Source organism: Dendrobium catenatum, unplaced genomic scaffold, assembly GCF_001605985.2.
Source record: "Dendrobium catenatum unplaced genomic scaffold, ASM160598v2 fragScaff_scaffold_123, whole genome shotgun sequence".
NCBI lineage: Eukaryota > Viridiplantae > Streptophyta > Magnoliopsida > Asparagales > Orchidaceae > Dendrobium > Dendrobium catenatum.
The window spans coordinates 790,565-810,457 of record NW_021318585.1 but is presented as its reverse complement, the minus strand read 5'-3'; the positions used below and the strand labels follow the sequence as shown (position 1 = coordinate 810,457).

At 36.3% G+C, this 19,893-nt stretch overlaps 1 protein-coding gene across 1 annotated transcript in view; it reads left to right on the top strand.

The window, feature by feature from the left end:
- The first annotated feature begins 8,136 nt into the window (after positions 1-8,136).
- Positions 8,137-19,893, top strand: part of LOC110102688 (plasma membrane ATPase 3) — a 28,505-nt gene continuing 16,748 nt past the window's right edge. Inside the window, exons 1-12 of the mRNA XM_020831128.2 lie at positions 8,137-8,346; positions 8,569-8,670; positions 8,763-8,882; positions 8,956-9,054; positions 15,654-15,791; positions 15,977-16,111; positions 16,219-16,398; positions 16,684-16,890; positions 17,121-17,240; positions 17,365-17,484; positions 17,563-17,685; positions 17,791-17,895. Of these exons, the coding sequence (XP_020686787.1) occupies positions 8,617-8,670; positions 8,763-8,882; positions 8,956-9,054; positions 15,654-15,791; positions 15,977-16,111; positions 16,219-16,398; positions 16,684-16,890; positions 17,121-17,240; positions 17,365-17,484; positions 17,563-17,685; positions 17,791-17,895 (1,401 nt within the window). The 5' untranslated portion in view covers positions 8,137-8,346; positions 8,569-8,616. The remainder of the gene's footprint in view (positions 8,347-8,568; positions 8,671-8,762; positions 8,883-8,955; positions 9,055-15,653; positions 15,792-15,976; positions 16,112-16,218; positions 16,399-16,683; positions 16,891-17,120; positions 17,241-17,364; positions 17,485-17,562; positions 17,686-17,790; positions 17,896-19,893) is intronic.

The window sequence follows — 19,893 nt, the reverse complement described above, 5'->3', positions numbered from 1 at the left end:
TGTAATTAACTTTTAATAAGGTAATCAAACACCATAAAGCAAACCAATCATTCCAGCTAACACTCCTAAACTCGGCAAAATGTAATAACTATTGGGCTTTTCTTTTTGGTTAAAAAAATTTATGGGAATTAATATATAAAGAAGTTTCAAAAATATTTTATTATTTTTTGAGAAAATTGAATAAATATTTTTAATATAAATGAGTTCTAACCTCAAAGAGTAAGAAATATCAATTGTTTTTTATTGTTATATATGTTAGATATTTGTGATTTGATTATGCAACAAGTATTATTATAATATATATTGATATTATTGAAGATGTTTTTTTAATGTTTTGTTTTTGTTGTTTGTACACATGGGCTTGTTTATGCTAATATTAAAATTAATGAAACAAATCTCTATCCCTTTCATGTTTTCATTATAGCAACTTGGCATTGATCTAGTGTGTCCTCTTCTTCTCTCATTTTTGCTAAGGGCATCTCCAACGGAACTCCAAATGCTTGAATGTTGTCGCCTCCGAGCTCCAGCCGAACAGTGAAACTTCCGCTATTTCCATGCGGGTGAACAGTAGGACGCCAATATTGGAGTTGAATCGTTCATCATCACTATTTTTCTCGGTCTACCGAACTTGACAAGAAGCGCGGAAAGAAAAAAAAAAAGATCGTTACCTTCTCAAAATGGAGTTCCATTGGAGATGAATCGCTGCATTTTTAAGTTTCACGACATTTTGGAGTGAAAAATGTGATTTTTCGTTGGAGATGGTCTAAGAATGTGAGAGACAACTAGGTTCAACTAAAGAGGAATAGGAAGTAGGTGGCATGAAGCCATCAAGATAAACAACAAAAATGGGGTTAAAACTCATTTATATTAAAAATATTAATATCTAACATATATGACAATATAGAAATTAATATTTCTTACGCTTTGAGGTTAGAACTCATTTATATTAGAAATATTTATTTAATTTTCAAAAAAATAATGAAATATTTTAAAACTTCTTTATATATTAACTATCACAATTTTTTGTCCTGAAAAGAAAAGCCCAACAGTTATTTAAATTTGGCCGAGTTTAGGGGTGTTAGCTGGAATGATCGGTTTGCTTTATGGGGTTTGCTTATCTCATTAAAAGTTAATTGCAACGACCAATAATTACATAGTTTTTGCATCTTGTTGTTCCTTAAAAGAATTTTTCTCTCTTCAATGCACAAAATAGGGCTTAATTTTCAAGCCATCTGAATGAGCATTTTTTTAAAATGTATGTATATAGATGTAATAACCTACGTTCTTTTAGTTCTTTTGCACGCATCTGAGCCGCACGAGTGCTTCCGCTCCTCCCTTCACTTGAATCATGCAAGGTCGAACTCAGCAACTGCCAGTCTGCCATTTCACACCCTTGTTTTCCTCTTTCTCTTCTCAATTGCGATAATAAAGTGATTCTTCTCGCGCCTTTTCATTCGCTCTCCCCCCCCCCCAAATTCAAGGAGGTAAATAAAAGAACAACTCATCTATAGAAAAACTTTACTATCTTATAGTCAAAACAACATCAATGAATTCTTGGTTCAACGAAGAGATATTAATTATTTGTCTCATGCTAAATATATGAACAATGCAAATTAAGATATTTATTATGATGATGAATATCATAATTATAGTTACAAGTAATCACATATTGATTGCCTAAAATGGTGTTGGTCAGGGTCATTAAATTATGAGTCAATTTAGGATGGTGGTTTCAGAATTAATAAAATGTATATATAAAAATGATACATTTTATTTATATTGGAAGAATTTAAGATACTTTGCCTTCATCCTCATGTCATGAACACGCCATTAACATTATATAAATGCAATTAATCTCAAAAACCAAATTAAACAAAGGAAATAAAAATAGGTTATTTTGTTTTAATCCTCTTTAATTATAAATTTTGCTATTGGTAATTACATCTTTTGCCTACTATAATGATCGGTCATAAACAATATGGAACTTTATGATGTAATCTTATTTGATTTAGTTATGTAATCATAGTTTGAACCAAGGAAAGTAAAATCAATTACATAATTACAAAACTTACAATGTTGTCATTCTCTATATTAAGCTATAAGGAAAATTAGGCTTACAAATTAATAAGTTTATTACTCTGAAGTCTAAGTATTATTTTAAATTTTTAATTAAAAAATAAATAATTTATCAAAATATATTTATACAAACAATAAATATTTATAATTATCAATTACAATAAGATGATAAAAATTTCATTAATAATAATTTGAGTATGTGAGTGTGAAATAGTATGGGGAGAATTATGAGTCTCTTTTATAATATTATGAGTCGCCTTAATTCAACAAGAAAATTCACTTGACGACATAAATCATAAATGACAATGAAATGATATCAACACAAATAATATTAAATTATTATTCAAATTTTGCATATATTGTAATTTCATATTAATTTACATGCTTTATATTGGCAAACAATGTTCTTTAATAGAGATATACTTTCTCTTTAGTCTTTAAGCTTGAAACAATTGAATTAATTTCATGTTGGTGAAATTAAGCATTGCAGATAATACACAAATTGTTCAGTAATTGAATAGTTATAGCATCTCAGCTAAATTTGACAAATGATTATGATTTTTATATGTTTGAAGAAGCCAAACATATTAATAACAAGTGATGTGTTATGATGTTATGTATAACTATTATTTTTCTATATATGTTGTTTAATATATATATTATTTATATAACAACATATTAAATTTAATAAAACCATCAAGAAAAGGACCTATAATGAATTAAAGTTGGTAGATTATCTTTCAATTCATGTAGCTAAATATCTATGGATTTAAATATCTAGTATTAATTATATGAAACAACATATATAGAAAAATAGTAGTTAATTATACATAACATCATAACATATCACTTGTAATTATTACTATACTTGACTTCTTTGAACATCTAAAAATCATAATCATTTGTCAAATTTAGCTGCGAAGCTGTAATTATTCGATCACTTTAAAGAAATCTGAATCTTTGATTTGATATCCTCCTCACAGCTTGACATTCTCTACAATATTCTTCATCAATGCTCCTCTTTGATGATAATATTCACAACAATCTTATTTACACCTTGGTTTTTATAAATATGATTAAGTTGCTCATCTTAGTCTATTGGATGGGAGATTTGGCTAACAACTAAGAGGTATGTGGTTCTAGTCTTACGTATGTGATGTGTGTGTGAGAGTTTGTCTTAATTGACCTAAAAGTCCCAAAAAAATTTATACGCGATTCTCATTGCATTTTTTTGCATCTGATTCATACCACTCTTTAATAGATCAATCAAGTTTCATTTGTCAAGACTTGAACTACTTCAAGTACTATTTTCAAACTAAACTTGATATCTTTTATATCATGTTGTGTTTATTAGAGAGTTTTACTGTACCAAAATAATTGTGTGCTAAAGATATATTACTCTATCTTTTATTATAAAAGAAGAAGATAAATGTCATTCCTAATATTTATAGCCAAGTCTTTTTAGATCTTCCTCAACTTTTCTTAACATAAATCAATTCTAATACATCTACTCTCCTAACCGGGTCATTGGAAGGCCGCCATTTTATTTGACCAAATCATCTAAGACGACTCTATATAATCTTATCTTCCACTGGAGCTACTCAGCTAAGATTTTTGCATATATGCTCGTGTCATATCCTGCCTCTTAGAGTAAAGCCACTCATCCAGATGAGTATCCTCACATCTTATGTGGAATATGCATATAATTTTTATTACGTGAGGCCGGTGGCAATTCAATATACTTATTTCTCTCATAAGTAACTATATAATTTCCTAATAATTTCTATAGTCATCATTTACATATAAACATCAACGGGATAGAGAAACAATGCAAGCTTTTTAGCCACATCTTCTCTATATGGTATTAAAGCAAAGTTATAAGCCACTTTTCCAACTTTTATTTTTCATTCTTTCATTCATATTCTTCTCCTCATGTCATATTGGATAGGTAAAATCATTTTTTAGTTAATACATCTCTTATATATCATCACAAAATTATATTCATCGGGCACAAATTTAGAGACAAAATCAAGTTGGAAATTTCCAAAATTAAATCTGAGAACATCTGACTATGATATCAGCAAACTTACAGTCGAACTGAACATCTAGAAAATATGAATCCAACAACACCAAATTCAACTCAATCCAAGCTCAAATGGGTCCAATCAAAGACCCGAAGCATATTTTGAAGGTTCAAACTATAAATTAGATGTACAAATGGTTTCAAATGTTACATGCTTATATTCGAATCGAGCGACTCGACGAGACAAATCCAATGAGCCGAAGATCATTGAATTCTAACATCATCAAGCACTCAAATACTCGATAAACTATCCATGATCAAAGGACTCGATATCCACCGTGCATTCAAAACACTCACAACATGCCCTTGATCTCCTCTATATTTACTGGTCATGCTACCCCAAAAAAATTATAAATAGACCCCTCATTCTTTATAAAAGGGGGGAGGATGCATGGGAAGTAAGGAAGAGAAGGAAGAGAACAGAGAGAGTTCTCTTTCCACCAGACTCATCCTTGACCAACAACCGTCGCCGGATTAGTTCTGCCGTCATTTACCTTCATTTGAGGTGACAGCAGGTAGATACCAATGTTCTAAAAAAGATCGAAATAGTATGCATATAACTAAGAAAAAACAACAACGACAACAATGCCACCAAAAAATAGATGTTGAGTTGATGGCCGCAAATAAGTGGAGTCATCTCATAACAAAAAAGTAAAATAACCCTTCATGATAAAATTTGTTTGGCTTCTTATATATACATACTATTTTTTAGAAAATTACATATATCATTTATAAACATTCAAATTTTATTTATTCATAATATTAAATCATATCTTTTGAGCTGCTAAACTCGTGAATTTATGTGTGCAACAATAAAATCTTATAAATTTTGATAAACTAAAAATACATTTTTTTATTTGTTTTTTTAAAATAATCATATTTTATTCCGAGTAAAATTCTTTTGATATAGCTTTTTATCTGCTGTCTAAAATAGTTTTTTTAGCATAATTTTTTTAAAACAACAAAAATTAATAATGATAAAAAATTGTGCATACAAAGCTTGCATCGACCTTATAGACAATAACATGCATTGATGTTATTAGTGATGGCAAGCAATAAAATTACCGTGCTTCGATGTTTACATCGCTGACATGCATTGGTGTTGTTGGCTATAGTAAGCGATGACATCTTGGTGCATCAAATTTTGTGTCGACGATGTGTATCAACTTAACAAGGAATGATATGCATCATTGTTGGTGACAATTGTAGGTGATAAAGTCAATGGGTATCAATGTTTTCATATTTTTTTAAAACAACAAAAAAAAAATAATGATAAAAAATTGTGCATACAAATTAAAGCTTACATCGACCTTATAGACAATAACATGCATTGATGTTATTAGTGATGGCAAGCAATAAAATTAGCGTGCTTCGATGTTTACATCGCTGACATGCATTGGTGTTGTTGGCTATAGTAAGCGATGACATCTTGGTGCATCAAATTTTGTGTCGACGATGTGTATCAACTTAACAAGGAATGATATGCATCATTGTTGGTGACAATTGTAGGTGATAAAGTCAATGGGTATCAATGTTTTTGTTGACCATATATATTGGTCATACAGGCAATGGAGTGCGCCAATGCTATTTGCGATGTAGTGTTGAAGTCGATGAAAAATAGTAGTTGAGTGTGGTTGGTCAAGAGACCGTAAATATTAGCTAGGTCTGGAAGTCAAGCGACAGTGGTAACCTAAAATTATCATTAAATTATGTCATCATAGTTATCAACATTTTTTTCATGAATTATAAATTTATCAATATATTTAGACATTATGTAGTGTGAATTGCTACACAAAGTGAAAATAAATGCCAAATTTCACTAATTAATAATAAATATACAAATTATAAAACACTGCCCTAACAATATTAGTCTTCATTGGATATAAAGTAAAGCAATAAAATTAGCATTTAGAAAACATTTTCCTATCTTGATAGTGTATTGGCTACACAAATGATATAATATATTCTACCTTTTAAAAAAATTCAAATTCTTATATTTTTTCAGAAATTGATTTTCCATTCATAAAAATAAATTCAGAAATTGTTGGAACAGTAATTTACTTAATTAAAATATGTTTTTTATATTATTGTGATGTCATTAAAATTTTACCATTTTAACCACAGTAACTAAGCCAATATAATTTTCTCTATATAAAAAAAATATTAATAATGCTATATATTTTAGAGGACACACCACATAAAATAAAGGCTTTAAAGGGGAAAAAATTATGCTTCAATTGAAGTACTACAAAATTAGAGGAATGGCAAATGCTCTTTTTGCTTCAGGTGAAAAAAAAATCTCTCTTAGGGCATCTCCAACCGAACGACAAACAAGTGTTTGCGGTTCTTGCTTTGCTCCAACCGATCGCCATTTTTGACGTCATTTGATCGCGGATGAACAGTGCGACGCCAATATTGGCGTTGCACTGTTCATCTGTACCAATTTGTTCTCTCTACCGAACAGGTAGGGAAGAAAGTCGCGAAAGAAAACGACTGTTTTAGCGTCAAAATGGCGTTGGATTGGAGATGAAAAACGGCATTTTTTGATTTCCCTGCATTTTGGAGTGAAAAATGACATTTTCGGTTGGAGATGCCCTTACGAGGATAGGCCAAATAGAATTTAGATGTACATAATCTCATGGTAAAATAGATTATTTATTTATTTATTTTCAACAAAAGAAATGAAAAAAAAAAAAACTTAGAAAGAATATTATAATTTTGCTTTGATATCATATAGAAAATACTCAGCAAAAAACTTATAATGTTTCTTCATCTCGTGGGTATTTATATGTGATTGATGATCATAGAAATTAGGAAATTATTCGGTTATTCATGAGAGAAATAATTACATTGAATGACCATCGGCCCCACATACATTCCATTCTAATTAGTCCTCTCGGTTCGATTACGCCATTATACATTCTTTCTTGATTTATGCCTTATGAAGGGATGCGATAATGGAAAAAAGTTAAAAAAAATGAGTATGCACTAACCAATATGGTAGAAAACCTTATATTAGGCATTTCATATGGATGGTGGTGAAAATATAGATAATTAATTGTATATGTGGGCTGAATATATATCAATGATTTGATTAGAAGTTGTGAAAAGAGAAAGTGTTGTCAATTATTATAAAAATATATTAAATAAATTTACTAACCAATATCATGACCTTGAAATAAATTTGATTGTAAGAGCATTTATTATATATATTCCTAAACAAGCTATTATTATTATCAAAAGAAAATCAGCTTATCAACAAGTAAACTGGCAAACGCTTATCCATAAACACTTCCTTTAAATAGTTGCAATATTTCTTATAATTTTTTATTTCAGATCCCTGTAATTTTTGAATTATAAAGGAGCCTTTCTGCCTATATATATTTTTATTTTACATTTTTTTATTCTAATTTTATTTTACATTGATTATATTAATTCATCAATATGAATCAGTAATGATAATATATAAAACTCGATATCTCAAATAGTTAGAGCCTTATGTGAAATAATAATAATAATAATAATTTATATTAAAATATTCTGATCAAAATTTTATTATAATGAATGTTAAAATTATTAAATACTTTTTAAAATGTGTAATATAATTTATATATGAATTATTCTTATGAAAATACATACTACAGAGGCCCTGGGTTTTAGCTTTATGCACCGACAAGAGATAGGATCGTGGACGAGATCTTCACGAGAGAATCTTGTCCGTTGGTTTGTGATCCAACAGTGTGAACGGCTGACCCATTTTGAAGTGCGAGATCTGCTGATTACACCGGAAGTCCGTATCTCGTTTAGGTTCGCTCTGCGTAAGACACGTGTATAAACAACCCATTTGGCAAACCAGCCAGAAGAATACAATATTTAGAAAAATAGAAGAATAATTTAAGAGAATACGAGGGGTTTAATGTAAAATTTAGATTAAAAAAGGAATTTGTAATAAATGAGGATAATAATGAAGATGGAAGGTGTACCCGTCAGTACATGACTGCTTTTGCGGGAGGTGGTGCTGGTTGCTCTGCTCTCCTACTGCTTCTCTCTCTCTTTCTATCACGGTTTGTTTCTACTGTGAACTCTGTGTCTAACACACTTTACGAAACCCTAGTTACATGCACATCTTGCTCTCCGCTCTCTTTGATCGATCTGTTTAGAAGGGTTTGGCGTGACAGCTCGTGCAGGTGCCTCAACCTCTCACTCTCTTACTCTTTTTTGGTCTGGTTTTGGTGTATAAAAGGAGAAAGAAAGCTTTTTTCGGCTTTACCTTTTGTTTTTAAGGTGTTTGTTTTGTTTTGAGAAAAAGAAACACAACTTAAAAGCAAAAGGTAAAGCCAAAAAAACTTCTTTTATCTTTTTTAAGGTGTGTAGCCTGCGTGTAATTCCACTGCTGGCATCGTTAATAGAAGCAGCGGCATAGAGTTTGGTGGCAGGAAGGGAAGGAGGAGAAGGAGATGGGGGAGAGCGCAATGACACTTGATGCTGTCCTCAAGGAGGCCGTCGATTTGGTTTGAGATGCAGTTTTTGTTGTATTGTTTTTTATTTGAGTTTTGGTGTTGGATTTTTGGTTTTTTTTGCGAGATTTTATTGGAATCTGCAGGAAAATATACCTATTGAAGAGGTGTTTGAGCAACTGAGATGCAGCCAGGAAGGGCTCAGCAGCAACTCGGCAGAGGAGCGGCTTGTCATTTTCGGCCCGAACAAGCTCGAGGAGAAGGAGGTTTCCATGGAAACATCTCTTTTTTTCTTGATTTTGTGTGTTATATTGTTTGCAGATTTTTTTCCTTTAACAGGAGAGCAGGATTCTCAAGTTCCTTGGATTTATGTGGAACCCTCTTTCTTGGGTTATGGAGGCCGCTGCTATCATGGCCATTGCTCTTGCTAATGGAGGGGTGAGACAATTGTTTTCTTCATGGAGCTCATTTTGTTACTTGCAGATATAAACTATGTTTTAGTTAATGATTTTTTTTTTTTTGAAAAAATATGAAAGCATTACATTTGTGGGGTGCGTTTTGACAGTGCTTATATAGGGGCTGTTTGGCTTGCTATTTTAGGTAAAATTTAAGAAAGATTTAACTTAAACCCTGCCAAATAAAATTGTGGGACTTTAAGGGGCTGTTTGATTTCCTATTTTTGGCAAGATTTAAGTAAGATTTAACTTAAATCTCACCAAACATAATGTTGGGTATTATGATCTCACCGTTTTGTTAAATTTTGAACTTTTCCGAGTCGGCATCTACTCTCCTGAAACCCTAGCCGCCCTGCCCTTTTCTGCCTCTCCCTCCGGCTCCGAAGGCTTGCCCCCTCCTCTCAACACCTCCCCTCTTTGTCCTCACTTGGACTCAACTCAATATTCACAAGATTTCCCACTCCTCTCTAACTTCCCCGTAGGTCCCCTGCACTAGTATGGAGTAATATCATCTCTGATAGAAGTTCCACCCCCAATAACATCTCGATTTCATTTATTTCCGACCCTAGATGAAATTGTTTCCTTTTCTAAGGAGTTCATTGCTTCATGCTCATCAGAATGGAACCTTTGTCTGGTTGGCTACTATATTGGTAAGAGACCCTGCTACAAAGCTCTGCTTGCTTCAATCCGACAAACGTGGAAGCTTCAAGGTATGCTCTAGTTAGTTGCATTGAGCGATGGTTTCTTCCTCCTGCCCTTTTCTCTATGGAAGACTATGACATGGCATGGTTTGGAGGAGCATGGGTTTTCCTGGGGAAAACATTCATCCTTCAGAAATGGTCCTCTCGAATTCGCCCTACAAGAGAAAACTTCACCTCTGCTCCCATATGGGCTAAAATCCATGACCTGCCTTTGTCCTGTTGGAACTCTAAAGGCATTTCCAAAATAGCTTTTAAAATAGGTATCCCTTTGGCTGTAGGCACTTTAATAGTTGAGAAAACGAGACATACATATGCCAGGGTTTGTGTGCAAGTCTCAAACACCACCACCTACCCGGACATCATCCCTATTTCTATGGAAGAGGAAGTCATTAGCCTTAAGGTTCAATATGAATGGCATCTGACACCTTGTGCAACATGTAGCTCTATGGTTCACCCCACCACAAGTTGCCCTTCCAAAGCTGGCACCCCTTATGAGCCTGAGCCTCCCAAGCGGGGTAAAAGCACTAGCAGAAATTGGTCCATCCATAACTAGCGACCAACTGCCTACCGCCAACCATCCCATAACCATCTGACTAAAGCCACCACTAGAGCCATCTTTGATATCTACTCAGTATTTCTTTAACCTTTAGCAACCTTTAATACTGTTAGATCTTACTTGAGAGGAAGAAGCACTTCCTTTTCTTTTCTTGGGAGAGGAGGAGGGAGAGAGGGGAGGGAGAAGGGAGAGCATCAAACTAATTCTTTATTGCTTGATCATGCCTATTACAACCTATAAAGCCTCTATATATAGACACTAATGCTATACAACAAGCTACATAACAAGCTTCAAACCTAAATCTAGGACCAATGTTTAAACAATTCTCTACATTGGTCCTAGATTTACACACCAAAAAGATAACTAATGTTCACAAAGAACAACTCCACCGATCTTCCCCGCCAATAGTGTTAACCATACGGTTAATAATTTTCTCAAGAACTGCTCCACCATCTCTTGAGTTTCCTACTTCACGAGCTCTAGCTCCACCTCTTGGTAGATCTTTTCATGTCGCACTGCATCCCATGCAATCAATTCCCGAGGACCCTGTGTGCCTCGCTTCCGCGCCCTATGCATCCACCAGCACCCCGCGCCTCGTGCATGTGCCCTAGGCTTCCAACTCCACTCTCGCGCCTTGCACTTATGCGGTTTGACTCCGACCACATCCTGCGTGTATCCACCCGCGCACCGAGCTTTGCGCCCTGCTCATCTCAATCCCACACCCTACACTGTCACGTCCGGTCGTACGTATCATCCACTAGTGCCCTGCACTCCTGTGCGACCTCCTCGTGCGCCGCACGACCTCGCACCTCCAGGCGCCCCGCACTGTAATGAACCGGTTGGGGGCCGGTTCAACCAAACCGGCCGCCCGTTTCTTTTATTAGCCGCGACCAACAGAGGGTCGCTACAGTTTTTTTTTTCGCGCGAACAGAGAGGGGCGAGCGGACGGGTTTCACGCGAGAGCGAGGTAGTTTTTTCTTTTCTCCGATTTTAGCAAATGATTATCTTCAAGGGTAAGCAATAGTGATTCTTTTTCATTCTTATCGTTATCAGAGTGTTATTTTAGGAGAATTTTTTAACGAAAGGGAGGAAACGACCGAGGAAAAAAAAGGAAAAAGGTTTGTTGAATTTTTTTTCGGATTTTCGTATAAATTCCTTCGTTTACTTCGTTTAAAGCGAACAATATATTTCTTAAAGGTAAAGGAAGAGAATTGAAGCAAAGAGAAGAATTTTGGGAGAGAAGGATTTAGGGATTTTTAGAAAAATCCTATTTTTCCTTTGTAAGTGACTCTCATATTATACAAGTTTATTTCAGTTTTATTATAAAAGCACGTTTTTATAGAAGTTACATTTGTGAAAGTTGTAGGAATTCGAAGTTGAGGTTGCTCCAAGAATCGAGGTTTTGGGAGAAATAAAGTGGGTAATTATGCTTGTGAAAATTTTTACTAGTTATTTTCATTTCAAAATTCAAATTATATTCATACAATTAATTGTATTTTATACATGCTATTCCATTTGAAGATAGTTATAGATGAGACAATATAAATTCTAATACATGCATTAATATCGAATTTGTATAAATGAAACGAATGAAATATTATAAGCATGTGGAAATTTATCAATATATGTGAAAGAAAATATATGCAAAGGAAATGGAAAATAATTGAAATGCATATCTATACATCTAAGAATACAAATACATAAATATTAAAGGAAAATGACATAATATCAAATGAAACAAAAAAAAGGAAAAGGTTATGCATGCAAAGTATACAGGAGTTCACCCCCGTATGGTACTGGCTGGGGAAGCAACGTACCCGTGCACGTAAAAAGGGAAAAGGTAACGAAAATGGATAAAGAAAATGAAAATGATTGTACCTTTGAGTACATTTAGACGGTGCTCCTGTATGAATTCAAAAGGGAAAAGGTATATGGATTAAAAGAAATTTTATGAATGAATATAATGTTATACAATGAGATATATATGATTGAGAAATGTTTAAATGAAATTTATGAAAGGAAATGCATAAAGTGAAGCAAAAGTACACTAATGTAAATGTTAAATTTTATTTTATCTTAGTGATTTTAATGTATATTAAGTGGAGATGAAAATTACCCACTGAGTTTACTTAATAAACTCAAACCACGAGTTTAAACGTTTCAGGTAAGTTCCTAAAGAAATAATGGCTGAAAGGGAAGAACATGTTTACAAAAGACGAGGTGCAAATGACAACATGTAAAATATATTTTGTGTTTTTAGTGGCTCTTTATCATGAATGATGTAGTATTATGTGAAATGAATTTTATCGTCCGACTTTTCGTACCCGCCTTGTTAGATCGAGCATTCGGGCCGGGTCGTGACACGCACTCCCGGCACTGCTCATCAAGAACAGGTCGAATCCACCTTAATGTCTCCCGGACTCCACCTGAAGTCCAAAACTTCACCTCAAAAAGATCTAATCAGATATTTTAATCATGCTTCTAACAATCTCGTGCCCAATCTTGCGACCAGGCTCCCTGCCTCCGCACTAGCACCTCCACCCGATCCACTAATTAGCTTCCATACCCGTCTTCTTCAACTGATCCACCTAGCACACCATGCTTCATTGAAATTTGCAACAACTATCTTGCCTTCTTTATTTTCTTCTGAGATCTTCACACGAACAAGCTTTATCTTCTTTTAGCAATTGAAATCTCTACGATTGTCGATTAGCTTTCGTTCTGACTTCCGTAAGCATACCACCTCTGGCTTCTTTTCTCACATCCGACACTTCTCATATATTTGAAATCCAAGATCGATTGCAAGAAGCTCGAGGCGTCTACAATTCGAGGTTCTTGCACAATGTATTGCCCACTTAAATAGCCCACATCAGAATCCCCCCGTCTTTGCCAGCAGAAGCTCTTTTCTGACCGTCCCTTATGCAAATAGCCCAGCACGAACACCTCTTGATCAGACTTTGTCTAACCCGCCTGATTCCACATGAACGAGCCCGACGCCGGCTAGCACCTACAGTCCGCTTTACCTCGCTGATCGCAGAACATCCGCTCCGTCTGCGACCAGTCCTCATGCCCAATCCACGCGTGATTCTCCTCCAGTCCGCGTTCGTTCCCTCCTGCTTACTCCGACATGCTATAGCTCCGATGAACCTTCACGGAGCCTCTGCTCCATTCAGTATGACCGAATGGCCTCCAGTCCAGCTCTCAGACGCAAATCGAGCGTCTCCCTCTTTTTAGAATTATTTTCTTTGGACAAGAAAACCTCCTCCACCTCCACTTAGCTTGGTTGTATCCACCAGGCTCTGATGCCAGATGTTAGATCTTACTTGAGAGGAATGAGCACTCCCTCTTCTTTTCTTGGGAGAGGAGAGGGAGAGAGGGAAGGGAGAATGGAGAGTAGCAAACTAATTCTTTATTGCTTGACCATGCCTATTACAACCTATAAAGTATATATATATATACCCCCCCTGCCGTCCCGCCCAGCTACCTCCATTATTATCTCCTCTAATCACACTCCAATCATTAATGTGCCTTCCCAAATAACCAGTCACATCATTCCAAATCTTAATTCCCCCACAGATGAAACCCCGCCTTCTTTTTTCCCTGCTAGCCCCGTCTCCCAAGCTCCTTTAGGAGTTACTTCTGCAATCAAATTTGAGGCCTTACAGCAAGAACCGGCAGAAAACCTTCAGCCGCCTACTGTTGACCCTCCCTCCAAGGCCCCTCAGCCTTACTATTCAACAACTAATTCGGCCCAATACACTAAACCCACTAGGGGTAAACAAGCTAGGAAGCCCCCCTGCCCTCCATCATCCAAATCCTAATAATTAATTTGACTATTGAAGTGTGGAACATTAGGGGATTTTGCAGCCTAGCAAAATTACTTAGTTGAAAGCGCCTCTTGCAAGCCTTTGATTTAGACATTTCTGTGTATTAGAAAATAGGATTCACATTTCTTCCCTTTATGACCGTTGGTTTGCCAACTCGCACCTGCTGTTTGATTCAGAAGAAAGCTATCACAACTTTCATTTCTCAAATTCGGGAAGGTTCCGGGTGAAGTGCTCCTCTGGTTCAATTATTTTTGGGTCTAGCATGCTTTTTCAGCTATATGTTATCTATGCTTCAAATAATTCTGAGGAAAGAAAAAAGCTTTGAAAAAATTTGAGGTCGGTCACTCCTCGGTCTAATTTTCCTTGGATTGTCATGAGTGATTTTAATTATTGTAGGTTTGCATTTGATATGATCGGGAGAAATGCCCTACTCCTAAATAGGCTCTTTGATTTTAACTCGGCAAATTTTTATTCTCATCTGTAAGAACTCGCATCGCTTGGAAATGCCTTCACTTGGTTCAATCAAAGAACATACAATCCAATACATATAAAATTGTACCGTGCTCTAGTTAATGTGTTAAACCGGCCCATTGGACCAGTCCAGCCGGTCCACACGGGACCGACCCAGGCGCTAACAGAGGCGGAAAGCTTCCACCTTCTGTACACCAGATCAGATGCGTAGAGCAACGCAAAGCAGTTTGGGAAGTTTAGGAGGGAAATTGAATGTAGGGATTGTTTAGAGATTTCCTTTTGAATTGTATGCATTAAATAGTTTGTTTTCCTAGGGTTAGGGCATCTTGAATTTGGCTGAAATTTGAGATCTCCTAGATTTTGGTTTTCTTTGGGCTCTAGCGGCGTCTAGAGATTTGGGAGAGATCGATCCTCCTCTCGACTTGAGGATCAACTGTATCTTGCTATTTTTCTTTTCTATTTCATCAAATAATACAAAATTTTTACTGTTTTCGTGGTTTTGTGTGGATATTTGTGGAGAAATCTCATTGTTTTCCGAAGATTGATAGGAAATACTTGATATCTACAAGTGTTTCCTATCATAATGATGCTTGGATGGAAACTTTTCCCAACTCCTATTATGCTACCTGCTCGGATCATTGCCCTATTGTTCTGTTCCTGTCCCTTGGCTTAGATATTTTGATTCTTCATGCACTATGCAACTTCTCAATGTTTCTAGCTGTCTCATTGTGAATTTGGGAGGGGTTTTTTAAGTTATAAGAATTATAATGTTATTGTAATAGTATTACTAGTTACCACCTATGCCTAATATTTATTAGGAATCTATAGTATTTATTATTATAATATATTCTAATTATGGAGAGTATTCTTCTTTATTGTACTTTCTTTATTGCACTTTTCTCTAGTCTTTATATAAACATTTTTTAGTAGCATTAGGATCAATCAAATAAATATATAATCGGTTATGTTTGATGTCAAGATTTATTTGCCTGATTCCTTTTAACCAAAAATAGTTTCTGCTGAACAGGGGAAGCCTCCAGATTGGCAAGACTTTGTGGGAATCATAACCTTGCTTCTTATCAACTCAACCATTAGTTTCATTGAGGAAAGCAATGCAGGCAATGCTGCTGCGGCGCTCATGGCACGCCTTGCACCAAAAGCAAAGGTTTCTGCATTAGCAATGCTGCTGGTTTTCATCCTAGTTTCTGATTTTTTTTATTTTGTTTATATTTGTCTCAACTTGTGAAACTTTAGGAAATATAAGTTTGTCTTGATAATTTTTATGGTAACTTGAAGTAGCAATAAATTTTTTGTTTATTAGCTTTAACTTTGGGGTTTTGTTACGGATAGGTGCTTAGGGATGGAAAATGGAGTGAGGAGGACGCTGCTATATTAGTGCCCGGAGATATTATCAGCATCAAGCTTGGAGATATCATTCCTGCTGATGCCCGGCTCCTTGATGGCGATCCACTGAAAATTGATCAGGTTCCTACCTTGATACTTTTTTATTTTCCCAAGTTTAATTATGAATTGTTCTAATTTGCTAATTCTCTCACTCGTCTTTTCCTTCAATTTCTTGATCAAATTTGTAGTCCGCCCTTACTGGTGAGTCCCTGCCTGTAACCAAGGGTCCTGGTGATGGTGTATATTCTGGTTCCACATGCAAGCAAGGAGAGATTGAAGCTGTAGTCATCGCTACTGGTGTTCACACCTTTTTTGGCAAGGCTGCACATCTTGTCGACAGTACAAGCCAAGTTGGTCACTTCCAAAAGGTAAGTGGAAAAGCCCGAAACTCACCTTAATCCGTGCTCGGTCGAGATTGTTGGTTGACCAATATGAAACTAAAAAACTTGGAGGACTAAGACTGCAATCTGATGGGCCAAACAATTTTGGTTGGCCATGGAAAGTTTGGGATGGGCGGGTTGGGGAAGCATTAATCATTTAAAAGTTCCTAATGTTCTGTTTCTAACTTGTTAATTCATTTAACCTTTTACGCTACTTCATTAATTTTTGCAGTTTTTTTTTTTTTTGGTTGCTGAACTTTATTTGTTGAGCAGGTGTTGACAGCCATTGGAAATTTCTGTATATGCTCAATTGCTGTCGGGATGTTTGCTGAGATAATTGTCATGTACCCAATCCAACGGCGGTCCTATCGTCCCGGAATTGACAATCTTCTTGTTCTTCTCATTGGAGGAATTCCTATAGCCATGCCCACAGTCTTGTCAGTTACAATGGCAATCGGTTCTCATCGTTTATCACAACAGGTTGACTAGAATTCATCTATTAATTTAAACATTGCATAATTTAGAGCTGAAAAAGCAATAAGATTACACGTGCTTTGCTTTTGAGTTTTTATAAGGTTATTAGCGAACAAATAGTGCATGATTTTCATGGTTCTGACTTCAAAATGCATTATTTAGTTTTTCTCTATATTAGTGACTTGAAAATGTATTATTATACTTTTCTCCCCATCTTTAAAAAAAATTGTGTTCAGGGAGCAATCACCAAGAGAATGACTGCTATTGAAGAAATGGCTGGCATGGATGTGCTTTGTAGTGACAAAACTGGGACTCTTACTTTGAACAAGCTAACAGTTGACAAGAGCCTAATTGAGGTCAGATTTAAGAATCTTACATTGTAAATCTTTTTTATTATGGACCTTATGTTCTGGCTAGTTTGCTCTTACTTTTTTCTGAATCCGTTTTGTATTTGTTGTACGCTTAATCACACTTATACAGGTTTTTACCAAAGGAGTAACTCGAGATACAGTCATCCTAATGGCGGCAAGGGCCTCAAGAATTGAAAATCAAGATGCTATTGATACTGCTATTGTTGGAAGTCTTGCAGACCCCAAAGAGGTAAATTTTTACATTGTCTTTGGTTCTGTCTTCTCTGTAGCCATCCATGTTTGTAAAAATTTCTCTCAATGCTTAAAGGCGAGATCTGATATCCAAGAAGTTCATTTTTTGCCGTTCAATCCGACCGATAAGAGAACTGCTTTAACTTACATTGATAATGAAGGAAAACTTCATCGGGTCAGCAAAGGCGCTCCTGAACAGGTAACATTGTAGTGTTACTTAGGTCTCTTCTTATTTCATTATAGTTCACACTTTTGTTAATTTTCAGTAATTCGGTCTTAAATTTTCATATTGTTTGGCCTTTAGATATTGCATCTTGCACACAACAAGTCAGACATAGAACGAAGGGTTCATGCAGTGATCGACAAATTTGCAGAACGTGGGCTTCGATCGCTTGCAGTGGCATACCAGGTGAAACTCCTGTTTATTTTCCTTTTTTTTCTCTCATCATATATTTTATGAGAAAAATGGAGGGTTGTGTTAGGTAGTCGACAGCCAGCATAAAATTTGTCGAATAATAATAACATGAATCCTTTAAAAAATTGTGTTAATGCTAGGGCGTCCCCTGGAAGCGACGCGCTGTATGGCCTGAATACAGTGACAAGTGTGCAAGGGCTGCTGCACCGGCGCCCGGGAGCAGTGTTAAATAGGCAAGGGTTCCCTGATGTGAAACCAGGAATTGAATCTTAGAAAATTAATAGAAGTTCGTTAAAATAATGAAATTAAAATCTTGATGATTCTCACAATTGATACTTCAAAAAGATCTTAGCTTTTAACCAAGTTTAGGCAAGTTGTCACAACTAAATTAGCAAGGTTTATAAAATAACAACTTCAATTAAAGTAATGACAATGAGAAGCCAACTAGAATCCGGCGGTTAACAAAGTAATCGTCTCACCTTGAGGCTTATAATCACTCTTCTATGCCTAGGGTTGTCGGAGGAAGAAGAACCACACAATGAATGAAACCACTCCAAGGTAGACGACGCCAACGATTCGTAGCGATGGAGAGGAAGGCGTCGGACGTGGAGGAGGCGTGGGAGGTCGTCCGTCAATGATCCACTCGTAGTCCGCAAATTGTCTGTCGACGACGTGCACGAGAGTGGGGAGTATCCGATCCAAATAAGCTCCCACGGTGTCGTCGTCGTGGTCAAATCCCACGTCGAAGAATGGGGATCGGAGAATGTGAATGTCCCCGTAAATGTCAAACACGAGTCCGCCTTCAAGTTCGGGATCCGCCATGCATCCTCGATCCGGGTTGAAGGTGCCCAAGAAGGAGAAAAAGAGGTGGCCGGTCTTGGGGAGGTGGAGGTGGGGAAGAAAGGAGACGTTAATTAGTGGGGGGGGGGGGGAGGAAAGCGGAATTTTATTTAAAGAAAGCTGAACTTTAGTTCATATTGTAATTAGAGGAGGGGAAGAAATTGATTTTCAATTTCAGATTTGACATCTGAGATAAAATCTGAAAGAAAAACTGAAATCACATTAATGGGGGGAAGGTATTTAGGAGGCATTTAAGGGGTGATGATGTGGAAAATAGAAAGAGAAACAATAGGGGTAATATAACCGGCCACAAAGGAGAGAGAGGGGCTCGGTATTTAGATGGGTGGGGCCCAAGGGATTAACTAAATTAAAAGCAATCTGATTTGTTTAAATTCAGATTGATTTTAATTAAGGAACGTTTCAGGTTTAGGGGATTAATAGAGGGAAAAGAGGTTTGAAATTCAAATGTGAATTAAATCCCAATGAATGATTTCCTAAATAGATAGATGCTATCTTAGGAAAGTCAATTATGCCAGGAGATTTGAAATTCGCAGAGGATGGGGGGAAGGGCCGGCGACAAAGCTGGGCAGCTGGGAGTGCCGGCAAGAGGGCTGTCGACCTGGACGGGATTACAGCCGGCGGTGGAATCAGGTGGGGGGCGGAGGGGAGGGGGACGTCAGGCTGGTAGCTGGTTCAGCCGGCGGTAGGCTGGTAGGGGGGGGAATCAGATAGGGGTTGGATGGTGAAAACTGAGGGAAGGCTGCAGGGACTGGGCGGCGGGGTCTTGGGAAAAACCTGAGGAGGGAGATGGAGGTAGGAGAATCGTGGAGGGAGGAGGATCTTTCACTAGGAGAATCAAAGAACTCTTCCCTCAAGAACTCACTAAGAGATCTTGGGGAGTTTCACTCAAGAGCTCACTAAGAGATCACAAAGAAAATTTCATTCATAAAAAATTAACTATTACAATGCATGAGACCTCATATAAAGAGGCCCAAAATAACCATAACTGAAAAGACAGAAATGCCCTCGGGGCTACATAAGTAAAACAATGCCCTCAGGGGCAAACTAGAAAAATAAAATAAAATACACTCATAATGCAAATAAATCAAAGATAAAGGCTCTGGATCGTAGCCGTCGATCTGCGTCTCCGAC